We start from the raw sequence: 12481 nt of genomic DNA, 5'->3' as shown, positions 1-12481 counted from the left end.
GACAAAGATAGATATTTTAGGAAAGAGGAGAGAGAAAAATGGGCAAAATTTTCCTACATTCCCCCCAAACCTTGTTGTATAATGTATATAATAAATGATAGAGGGTTTTGATAATGGGTATCAGTTTTACTTTTAGGCACATGATTCTATCGAGACAATTCTTTGGCAGGGCAAATTTAAATGATGCTCTTTAAATAAAACTAGAGTCTCCAAAATAATGAGCTAATTCACAGCAAACCAATGTTAATGATTGTCAACAGTGACTGGTACATAAGAGTTTTTAACATATTTGTTGGGTAAGTCAGAGTATGCTTTGGTATGCTCTGCCAATTACTGACAGTATATAAAGGTTCGGGAGAAGCAGAAGGCACACACATCTTTCAGAAACCTTCTCTTGCAAGCCACCTGAACTCGCTTCTCCTGACAACATGTGTTGCAACTACTACGGCAACTCCTGTGGCTATGGCAGCGGTTATGGCTATGGCTGTGGGTTTGGCCCCTATTATGGCTGTGGTTATGGAACCAGATACGGCTGTGGATATGGCTCTGGCTCTGTCTACTGTGGCTACCGGCCATTCTGCTATAGAAGATGTTATTCTTCTTGCTACTAGAACATCACTATCCAAGCTTCGTCTGCTTCTGAAACAGCGTGTCTAAACATAAGGCCGATTCAAGAAGCTGTATCTCACAAGTTCTACATTGAAGAAATTACATGCTTGACAGAGGCTTTGACCTGCAACTACCCACTTTTAGAATGCCATCTTTGTGGTCCAAGGCTCTGTGGTATCATCTGAGTAGTTTTCAAATATTTGCCTTTTCTTCCTTAATCTGTGATTCTCTCTTGTGACTGTGTTGATGACCCTAACATCCTACATTTGGGCAAATCAGTTATTCTAAATAAAAATGTTGTTTGTTTCTAACAAATCTCTGTGAATTACTTGCTTATGAATTACTCGTTTTTTGAGGTATTATGTCCTCTTTTGAATATTGGGCTGAGAGTGTGTTGCCTGAACCTTGGGATCTTCTTTGACATAGTACACACATTTTTTCTTATACCTACATCATAAATAATGTCTCCTTCACTTATTTCTCATATTCCACATGCTCAGATACTCACATACTCAAGGACAAATCACACAGTATTTCAGAATTGTGCTTTGGAAATCACACTGGTGTTTAGAATGGAACGGGAGGGGAATGAAGAGGAGGATTGACACCTATTCAGGAGGTCATGACAAAAATCCAAAGGAGAAGAGATGTGGGCTGAATGCTTAAAGTAGTAATATGATGGAAGAGAGAGTTTCCAGGGTCATGCATGAGGAATAAAAACCTAACAAAAGGAAAAGGTAGAATAATGTTCTATCATATCATCTGTATTTGATGGAATTGCACCTAGATTAGCACATTGAGGTAGTGGAAATTGATGTGAGCCACTTAATTGACAAATACTTTTGATTATTTTTGAAAGGGAACCATTCTAGACACTGAAGACCCAGTAGGAAAATTATTGACAAGTTGCCTGCTTTCAGAGTGTTTACATTCTATTAGGTGAAGATTAAAAAAAAAAAGTAAGAATTAATTAAGATAAATTCAGACAGAAAATTGTTATGGAGGGAATAAAACAGCCTAATGGGAAAGATGGTAAAGGTTGAAGCTTTAGAGAGAGAGTTCAGGAAGTTATTTTGAGGTTGTGACAAATGCGCTGATGCTAATTTCAAAGAAGACTAGAAAGGGCATTAGCAGTGTAAACGGGGAAGAGAAGTTAATTAGGTTTCGAGTATGATCTGGTGGTTCCACATTTTCCACTGCAAAAAGAGCGAGGTCTAGTGCTTTAATGGGGCTCTTTTTGGCTGCGGTAGATATGAGAATGGGATTAAAAATTCCAGTCAACTTTCTCAGTTGGAGAGCCTACTACTCTGTTGGGTTCTGATTTTAGTGTCCTTTCCTTATCTGACCTTCCAGAACTCTAACAAATAGATCCTACAACAGAAAAAGCCTTTTCAGACTCAGTTTTAACCAGCAGTGATAAATGTGTCACTGTCTCATCTCCATGACAAGGGTCACCACACAAAGTCTGACTCTGAGGTCCCTGGAGCTAGGAGACCCCACAGCATGGCCAGTTCTGAGGAAGATGGCCCTGCCATCAAAGTCAAGGCTGGAGTGAGGCTATTCCCAGGGTATAATTTGTCTCACTGATGAAAAAACAGGGATTCTTTCAAGAACAGGACAGTTCTCATAGCTGGAACATTTGTAAGTCAGATCTGAGGACTGCCTGTGCTCTGGTAACTCTGAGGTTCATCTTACAAACAGGGGAAGGGAATTCTAATAATTATAGCTCTTTAAAAATCTAACTTATTGTTTCATTATGTTTCATATCATTGAAGGCATTCTGAAAAACGGAAGAACATCATTTATTAGGCACGTGTAAGATAATTCATGTATACAGTAAGGGCCTATAATTTATTAAGCGTATGAGATAATTAATATATCTGGAAAGGGTCTTCAAAAACTAACACTTCACATATCTTCAAAATCTGAAATGTTATGACTCTCTTAGTCAAAGAAAATTTGGGACTTTCAGTTTGAATGAAATGAGAAGATGGTGGTAATATATCTAAATATCTTGTAGCTTATAAGTGGCACACCAATATTTAAACATATTTTTGATTTAATCCATCTATATTTTATTGATGAAATACTGATGGAGTGTAAATTACGTGCCAGGAACTGAACTCAGAGCTGGTTATTCAGAGATGCACAAAATAGAGACTGGTTGCATTGTTATGGATCTGTATCCGGAGATCTGAATGGAAAGGTATTAGAAATAATGCAATAAAGATGGAAGACTTTTTCAATATTCCAGGGGTATTGTGGCCTGAAAGTGGTTGTTGGCAGTAGTATTGAAAAGTGAAGTGTCTATGCCAGGGAATTTGTAAAATAGAATTTATAGTTTTGAATTTCAAGGACAGAAACCAAAGGAAAAGAAAAACTGGAATGGGGACATATTTTCTCCATATTTACTACTAGGAATGAAACATAAGAGTGATCAGATTAGATCAGTGACCAAAGTCAGAAAAAAATATGAAGATTTCTCAAAGAAAGAAAATTGTCTAGTAATGAAATTTCTCAAAAAATGAAATTGGTAGGTTTATAAAAATCCCTGTTGAAGGCATTTAATAAAGTAGTGGATAACCGCTCATTCCTCTGTTGTTGAAATTAGAATATCTGGTACAGACTGATCTTCCTGAGTTAATACTCATTTCCAACTTGGATTTCACAGTTACAGTAAAAAGGCTTAATTTTGCAGTCTGCCTAATTCTGAAAGGTGATTTAAGTAAAACCTAGACAAGTAAGATAAGCAAAAAAATCCCCTCCAGACAAAAAAACAAAAACACTTTCTTTGACTGAATATTTGGTATTGGTTGTATGTTTACGATAAAGTGAGAGGAAAGGGTATGTTTGGATTTAGACACCTATAGACAGAGAAGGTTACTCATAGATGCAGAGCTACAAACCAAGGTTTCCAGATCTCAACGCGACCACAGTTGAACCATGATGTTTCAGTGTTATCGGGGGCTATTATATGTCCTGTCGAATTAGCATCAAACCAGGTTACTACGACTAGATGCTAGCAGATATCTGGCGGTAGGTATCTTGGAGGGAGAAGCCTGGCAAGAAGTTGCAAGGATTTAAGACAGGATTAGGAGTATACCCTTTTTTAAGGGCAGAGGAAGACATTTCAAGAAGGAGTAGAGAGAAAAAGGGAAAAATTATGCTTGAATTACCTAAAACCAAGTGAATGAATTTGGTCAATGAAATTGCAGTCTCCAAAGTTGTGAGCACATTTACAGCATTGATTACTGAGCTCATTACAGTAGAATGTCAACAGTGACTGGGACATAAAAGTAGTTTACATATTTGATGGGGAAGTCGGGGATGAATGGTATGCGCTGCCAATTACTGACAGTATATAAAGGTTCGGGAGAAGGACAAGGCACACACACTTCAGAAACCTCCATTGCAAGCCACCTGAACTCGCTTCCCCTGACAACATGTGTTGCAACTACTATGGCAACCCCTGTGGCTACGGCATCGGATATGGCTATGGCTGTGGGTTTGTCCCCTATTACGGCTGTGGTTATGGAAGTGGCTATGGCTGGGGATGTGGCCCCCGTTACAGCTGTGGTTATGGAACCAGATATGGCTGCGGATACGGCTCCTACTATGGCTGTGGGTATGGCTCTGGCTCCGTCTACTGTGGCTACCGGCCATGTTACTATAGAAGATGTTATTCTTCTTGCTACTAGAACATCACTATCCAAGCTTCGCCTGCTTCTGTAAGGGCGTGTCTAAACATAATGCTGATTCAAGAAGGCGTATCTCACAAGTTCTACGTTGAAGAAATTACATGCTTGACCGAGGCTTTGACCTCCAACTCCCCATTTTTAGAATGCCGTCTTTGTGGTCCGAGTAGATGATACTTTGTGGTATCATCTGACTAGTTTCCACATATTTGCCTTTTCTTCCTTAATCTGTGATTCTCTCTTGTGACTGTGTTGATGATCCTAACATCCTACGGTTGGGAAAACCAGTTATTCTCAATAGAAATGGTCTTTTGTGTCTAACAAATCTCTGTCTGCTTGCCCGTGAAGTTACCCCTTTCTTGAGGTGTTATGGCCTCTCTTGAAAATTGGGCTAAAAATAGGTTGCCTGAACTTTGATTCTTCCTCGATATAGTACCGGCCTTTCTTCTTACACCTACAGCACAAATAACGTCTTCTTCACCTGTTTCTCATAGTCCACGTGCTCAGACACTCACTTACACAGTCACAGGTCACACAGCATTTTAGAACCGTGCCGTGGAAATTGCACTGTGTCTAGGATGGACCTGGAGGGAAAAAAGGGGAGGATTGACTTCTCTTCAGGAGCTTACGACAAAAATGCAAGGGAGACAAGAGTTGGCTTCAGTTCGTAAGGAGTTAATGGAATGGAAGAGAGAGTTTCCAGGCTAATGAAGAGTTGGAAGCAGACTCAGGTGTCAAGCCTGAGGAATAAAAGGCTAATGGAAGGATAAGTTGGAAGATGAGTATTCTATCACATCATCTGTTTGATGGAAGGGCACATAGGTGTGTTTACATACATCGAGGTTTTGGAAAGTGATTTAAATCACATAATTGACAAATACTTTTGACTATTTTTAAAAGTGAACCATTCTAGAGACCAAAGACACTGTGGGAAAATTATCGACAAGTTTCCTGCTCTCAGAGTGTTCACACTCTAATAGGTGAAGATCCAAAAAAGCAAGTATGCATTTATTGAGATAAATTCAGACAGATCATGGCTAAGACGAGACTAAAACAGCTTAATGGGAAAGAAAGGAAGGGCTGAAGTTTTCAGCGAGATAGTTCAGGAAGGTATTTTGAGGTTGTGACACATGAGTTGATGTTACTTGCAAAGAAAGACTAGAAAGGACCGTAGCAAGTGTAAAGGGAGAAGAGAAGTTCATGCAGTTTTGGATATGATCAGGTGGTGCCACATTTTCCAATGGAAAAGAGCGAGGTCTAGTGCCTTAACGGGGCTCTCTTAGGTTGGGGCAGATGGAAGAATGGGATTAAAAGTTCCCGGCGACCTTCTGAGCTGGAGAGCCTACTACCTTGTTGGGTTTTGACGTGAGTGCTGTTTCCTCATCTGACTTTCCAGAACTCTAACATGTAGGTCGCAGAACAGCAAAGTCTTTTCCGACTCAGTGTTAACTAGCAGTGGTAAATGCATGACTACCTGATCTCCATGACAAGGGTCACCACAGAGAGCGTGACTCGGAGGACCCCACAAAATGGCCAATTCCAAGGAAGCTGGCCCCGCCAGCAAAGTCAGCCCTTGGGTGAGGCTATTCCCGGGATATAGTTTGTGCAACTGATGAAGAAAGAGAGATTCTTTCAAGAGCAGGACAGGGTTCACAGGTGGAATATTCGTAAGGCATGTCTGAGCACTGTGCTCTGGATAACTCGCAGGTTAGTCTTACAGACAGGGGAAGGGAATTCTACTAATTACAGCTCTTTGAAAATCTAACTTATTGTATCATACCGTCAAAGGCATTCTGCAAAGTGGAAGAACAGCATTTATTAGGCATTCGTAAGATAATTTATGTATGCAGTAAAGAGTCAAGCATTTATTAGGACTAGAAGTTACTTTTATATGCAGAAAAGGATCTTCACAAACTTACACAATATATCTTCAAAACCTGAAATGTTGTGACTCTCTTAGTGAAAGAAAATATGAAACTCTTAGTTTGCGTGAAAACAGAAAATGGTGATAACGTATCTAAATATCTTAGAGCTTCTAAGTGGCACACCAGTTTTTAAAGATATTTTTGATTTAATCCATATATTTTTGATTGGCAAATATTGATTCGTCGTAAATTATGGGCCGGGTACTGGACTCAGAGCTGCTCATTCAGGGATGCACAAAGTAGAGACGGTTTCCACCGTTATGGATCAGTATCCAGAGATCCGAACGCAAATGTATTAGAAATAATGCGGTAAAGATAGAAGCCTTTTTCAATTATCCAAGGGTATCGTGGCCTGAAAGTGATTGTTGGCAGCGGTATTGGAAAGTATAGTGTCTGTTCCAGGGAATACGTGAAGTAGAATGTTTAGCTTTGAATTTCAAGGATGACAGAAACCAAAGGAAATGAAACGCAGGAATGGGGATATATTGTTTGTATGCTTATTGTTAGGGATGAAACCTAAGAGTGATCAGATTAGACCAGTGACCAATACCAGAAAAACACAGGCAGAATGATCAACCGAAGGAAAACTGTCTAATAGTGAAATTTCTCAGAAAATGAAATTGGCAGGTTTGTCAAATCTCCATTAAAGCATTTAATAAAGTGGTGGATCACCCTCCCTCATTCCTTTGTCATGGAAACGCAAGTATCCAGGAGAAGGAATGATCATCCTGAGTTTGTATTCCCTTCCAACCAGGATTTCATAGTCTGTACCGTAAAATCACTTTAAGCGTTGGAGTCTCCCTGATTCTGAAAATGGCGACTTAGGTAAAACCAAGACAAGTAGGATAAGCAGCAAACAACAATCCCCCGGAGACAAACAAACGAAGAAAAAAAACCACTTTCTTCGGACCACATGTGTGGTGATGGAAAGGTCGGATGTTTGGGATAGCAGGAGGAGAAAGGGTATGGTTGGACAGAGACACCTATAGACAGAGAAGCTTGATTATGGATGCGTGGCTATAAAACAAGGTTTCCGGATCTCAGCACCGTGACATCTGGACCACGACGTTTCTTTGTTGTTGCGGGCTGTTCCGTGCCCTGGCGAGTTAGCATCATCCCTGGTTTCTACCACAAGGTTCTAGTAGGTATCTGGCGGTAGGTGGGTGGGAGAAGCCTGGCAAGAAGTTGCAACGATTTAAGAAAGGAGGTGAGAGTACTCCCTTTCCTGAGGGCAGAGCTAGATACTTTAGAAATGAGGAGAGAGAACAAGGGCAAAATTTCCCTAGGTCTCCCAAAACGTGGTTGTGTAAGGCTTATATATAAAATGATAGGAAGTTTTGAAAACGGGTACCGGTTTTACCTTCGGGCACATGGTTCTACTGAGACAATTCTTTGTCAGGGCAAATTGAAATGATGCTCTTTAAATGAAATTGGAGTCTCGAAAATAATGAGCTCATTTACAGCAAACCATCATTGAGTGTGAACAGTGACTGCCACATAATAGTAGTTTACATATTTGTTGGGGAAGTCAGGGATGAATGGTATGCGCTGCCAATTACTGACAGTATATAAAGGTGCGGGAGAAGGAGAAGGCGCACACACTTCAGAAAGCTCCTCTTGCAAGCCACCTGAACTCGCTTCTCCTGACAACATGTGGTGCAACTACTATGGCAACCCCTGTGGCTATGGCGTCGGATATGGCTATGGCTGTGGGTTTGTCCCCTATTACGGCTGTGGTTATGGAAGTGGCTATGGCTGGGGACGTGGCCCCCGTTACAGCTGTGGTTATGGAACCAGATATGGCTGCGGATACGGCTCCTACTATGGCTGTGGGTATGGCTCTGGCTCCGTCTACTGTGGCTACCGGCCATGTTACTATAGAAGATGTTATTCTTCTTGCTACTAGAACATCACTATCCAAGCTTCGCCTGCTTCTGTAAGGGCGTGTCTAAACATAATGCTGATTCAAGAAGGCGTATCTCACAAGTTCTACGTTGAAGAAATTACATGCTTGACCGAGGCTTTGACCTCCAACTCCCCATTTTTAGAATGCCGTCTTTGTGGTCCGAGTAGATGATACTTTGTGGTATCATCTGACTAGTTTCCACATATTTGCCTTTTCTTCCTTAATCTGTGATTCTCTCTTGTGACTGTGTTGATGATCCTAACATCCTACGGTTGGGAAAACCAGTTATTCTCAATAAAAATGGTCTTTTGTGTCTAACAAATCTCTGTCTGCTTGCCCGTGAAGTTACCCCTTTCTTGAGGTGTTATGGCCTCTCTTGAAAATTGGGCTAAAAATAGGTTGCCTGAACTTTGATTCTTCCTCGATATAGTACCGGCCTTTCTTCTTACACCTACAGCACAAATAACGTCTTCTTCACCTGTTTCTCATAGTCCACGTGCTCAGACACTCACTTACACAGTCACAGGTCACACAGCATTTTAGAACCGTGCCGTGGAAATTGCACTGTGTCTAGGATGGACCTGGAGGGAAAAAAGGGGAGGATTGACTTCTCTTCAGGAGCTTACGACAAAAATGCAAGGGAGACAAGAGTTGGCTTCAGTTCGTAAGGAGTTAATGGAATGGAAGAGAGAGTTTCCAGGCTAATGAAGAGTTGGAAGCAGACTCAGGTGTCAAGCCTGAGGAATAAAAGGCTAATGGAAGGATAAGTTGGAAGATGAGTATTCTATCACATCATCTGTTTGATGGAAGGGCACATAGGTGTGTTTACATACATCGAGGTTTTGGAAAGTGATTTAAATCACATAATTGACAAATACTTTTGACTATTTTTAAAAGTGAACCATTCTAGAGACCAAAGACACTGTGGGAAAATTATCGACAAGTTTCCTGCTCTCAGAGTGTTCACACTCTAATAGGTGAAGATCCAAAAAAGCAAGTATGCATTTATTGAGATAAATTCAGACAGATCACGGCTAAGACGAGACTAAAACAGCTTAATGGGAAAGAAAGGAAGGGCTGAAGTTTTCAGCGAGATAGTTCAGGAAGGTATTTTGAGGTTGTGACACATGAGTTGATGTTACTTGCAAAGAAAGACTAGAAAGGACAGTAGCAAGTGTAAAGGGAGAAGAGAAGTTCATGCAGTTTTGGATATGATCAGGTGGTGCCACATTTTCCAATGGAAAAGAGCGAGGTCTAGTGCCTTAACGGGGCTCTCTTAGGTTGGGGCAGATGGAAGAATGGGATTAAAAGTTCCCGGCGACCTTCTGAGCTGGAGAGCCTACTACCTTGTTGGGTTTTGACGTGAGTGCTGTTTCCTCATCTGACTTTCCAGAACTCTAACATGTAGGTCGCAGAACAGCAAAGTCTTTTCCGACTCAGTGTTAACTAGCAGTGGTAAATGCATGACTACCTGATCTCCATGACAAGGGTCACCACAGAGAGCGTGACTCGGAGGACCCCACAAAATGGCCAATTCCAAGGAAGCTGGCCCCGCCAGCAAAGTCAGCCCTTGGGTGAGGCTATTCCCGGGATATAGTTTGTGCAACTGATGAAGAAAGAGAGATTCTTTCAAGAGCAGGACAGGGTTCACAGGTGGAATATTCGTAAGGCATGTCTGAGCACTGTGCTCTGGATAACTCGCAGGTTAGTCTTACAGACAGGGGAAGGGAATTCTACTAATTACAGCTCTTTGAAAATCTAACTTATTGTATCATACCGTCAAAGGCATTCTGCAAAGTGGAAGAACAGCATTTATTAGGCATTCGTAAGATAATTTATGTATGCAGTAAAGAGTCAAGCATTTATTAGGACTAGAAGTTACTTTTATATGCAGAAAAGGATCTTCACAAACTTACACAATATATCTTCAAAACCTGAAATGTTGTGACTCTCTTAGTGAAAGAAAATATGAAACTCTTAGTTTGCGTGAAAACAGAAAATGGTGATAACGTATCTAAATATCTTAGAGCTTCTAAGTGGCACACCAGTTTTTAAAGATATTTTTGATTTAATCCATATATTTTTGATTGGCAAATATTGATTCGTCGTAAATTATGGGCCGGGTACTGGACTCAGAGCTGCTCATTCAGGGATGCACAAAGTAGAGACGGTTTCCACCGTTATGGATCAGTATCCAGAGATCCGAACGCAAATGTATTAGAAATAATGCGGTAAAGATAGAAGCCTTTTTCAATTATCCAAGGGTATCGTGGCCTGAAAGTGATTGTTGGCAGCGGTATTGGAAAGTATAGTGTCTGTTCCAGGGAATACGTGAAGTAGAATGTTTAGCTTTGAATTTCAAGGATGACAGAAACCAAAGGAAATGAAACGCAGGAATGGGGATATATTGTTTGTATGCTTATTGTTAGGGATGAAACCTAAGAGTGATCAGATTAGACCAGTGACCAATACCAGAAAAACACAGGCAGAATGATCAACCGAAGGAAAACTGTCTAATAGTGAAATTTCTCAGAAAATGAAATTGGCAGGTTTGTCAAATCTCCATTAAAGCATTTAATAAAGTGGTGGATCACCCTCCCTCATTCCTTTGTCATGGAAACGCAAGTATCCAGGAGAAGGAATGATCATCCTGAGTTTGTATTCCCTTCCAACCAGGATTTCATAGTCTGTACCGTAAAATCACTTTAAGCGTTGGAGTCTCCCTGATTCTGAAAATGGCGACTTAGGTAAAACCAAGACAAGTAGGATAAGCAGCAAACAACAATCCCCCGGAGACAAACAAACGAAGAAAAAAAACCACTTTCTTCGGACCACATGTGTGGTGATGGAAAGGTCGGATGTTTGGGATAGCAGGAGGAGAAAGGGTATGGTTGGACAGAGACACCTATAGACAGAGAAGCTGGATTGTGGATGCGTGGCTATAAAACAAGGTTTCCGGATCTCAGCACCGTGACATCTGGACCACGACGTTTCTTTGTTGTTGCGGGCTGTTCCGTGCCCTGGCGAGTTAGCATCATCCCTGGTTTCTACCACAAGGTTCTAGTAGGTATCTGGCGGTAGGTGGGTGGGAGAAGCCTGGCAAGAAGTTGCAACGATTTAAGAAAGGAGGTGAGAGTACTCCCTTTCCTGAGGGCAGAGCTAGATACTTTAGAAATGAGGAGAGAGAACAAGGGCAAAATTTCCCTAGGTCTCCCAAAACGTGGTTGTGTAAGGCTTATATATAAAATGATAGGAAGTTTTGAAAACGGGTACCGGTTTTACCTTCGGGCACATGGTTCTACTGAGACAATTCTTTGTCAGGGCAAATTGAAATGATGCTCTTTAAATGAAATTGGAGTCTCGAAAATAATGAGCTCATTTACAGCAAACCATCATTGAGTGTGAACAGTGACTGCCACATAATAGTAGTTTACATATTTGTTGGGGAAGTCAGGGATGAATGGTATGCGCTGCCAATTACTGACAGTATATAAAGGTGCGGGAGAAGGAGAAGGCGCACACACTTCAGAAAGCTCCTCTTGCAAGCCACCTGAACTCGCTTCTCCTGACAACATGTGGTGCAACTACTATGGCAACCCCTGTGGCTATGGCGTCGGATATGGCTATGGCTGTGGGTTTGTCCCCTATTACGGCTGTGGTTATGGAAGTGGCTATGGCTGGGGATGTGGCCCCCATTACAGCTGTGGTTATGGAACCAGATATGGCTGCGGATACGGCTCCTACTATGGCTGTGGGTATGGCTCTGGCTCCGTCTACTGTGGCTACCGGCCATGTTACTATAGAAGATGTTATTCTTCTTGCTACTAGAACATCACTATCCAAGCTTCGTCTGCTTTTGTAACGGCACGTCTGAACATAAAGCCGATTCACGAAGGCATACATCACAATTTCTACGTTCAAGAAATTACATGCTTGACCGAGGCTTTGACCTCCAGCTACCCATTTTTATAATGCCATCTTTTTGGTCCGAGGCTCTGTTGTATCATCTGACTATTTTCCACATATTTGCCTTTTCTTCCTTAATCTGTGATTCTCTCTTATGACTGTGTTGATGATCCTAACATCCTATAGTTGTGCAAATCCATTATTCTCAATCAAAATGATTCTTTATTATTAACAAATCTGTGTCTACTTGCTTGTGAATTACTCCTTCTTTGAGATGTGATGACCTTTCTTGAAAATTGGGCTCCCTATTTGTTGTTTGAATCTTGTGTTTTTTTTCTTTTTTTTATATATTACAAGCAGTTTTTCTTATAACTACATCGCAAATTATGTCTTATCTACTTATTTTTCATATTCCACAGGCTGATGCACTCACATACTCA

General features: G+C 41.1%; 1 protein-coding gene across 1 annotated transcript; it reads left to right on the top strand.

Moving 5' to 3' along the window:
* The first annotated feature begins 4052 nt into the window (after window positions 1-4052).
* On the top strand, window positions 4053-4307 carry LOC131392814 (keratin-associated protein 21-1-like). Its single transcript, XM_058522992.1, has one exon. It carries the CDS (start codon window positions 4053-4055, stop codon window positions 4305-4307), a length of 255 nt encoding a protein of 84 aa, XP_058378975.1.
* The last annotated feature ends 8174 nt before the right edge of the window (window positions 4308-12481 follow it).

Source organism: Diceros bicornis, chromosome 27 (genome assembly GCF_020826845.1).
Source record: "Diceros bicornis minor isolate mBicDic1 chromosome 27, mDicBic1.mat.cur, whole genome shotgun sequence".
In the NCBI taxonomy this organism is placed as follows: Eukaryota; Metazoa; Chordata; class Mammalia; order Perissodactyla; family Rhinocerotidae; genus Diceros; species Diceros bicornis.
The sequence above is the reverse complement of the archived record's forward strand: the minus strand, read 5'-3'. Positions and strand labels throughout refer to the sequence as shown.

Bases quoted from the DNA above. Each gene is read 5' to 3' on its own strand.
- LOC131392814 (XM_058522992.1), top strand. From the start codon at position 4,053: ATGTGTTGCAACTACTATGGCAACCCCTGTGGCTACGGCATCGGATAT.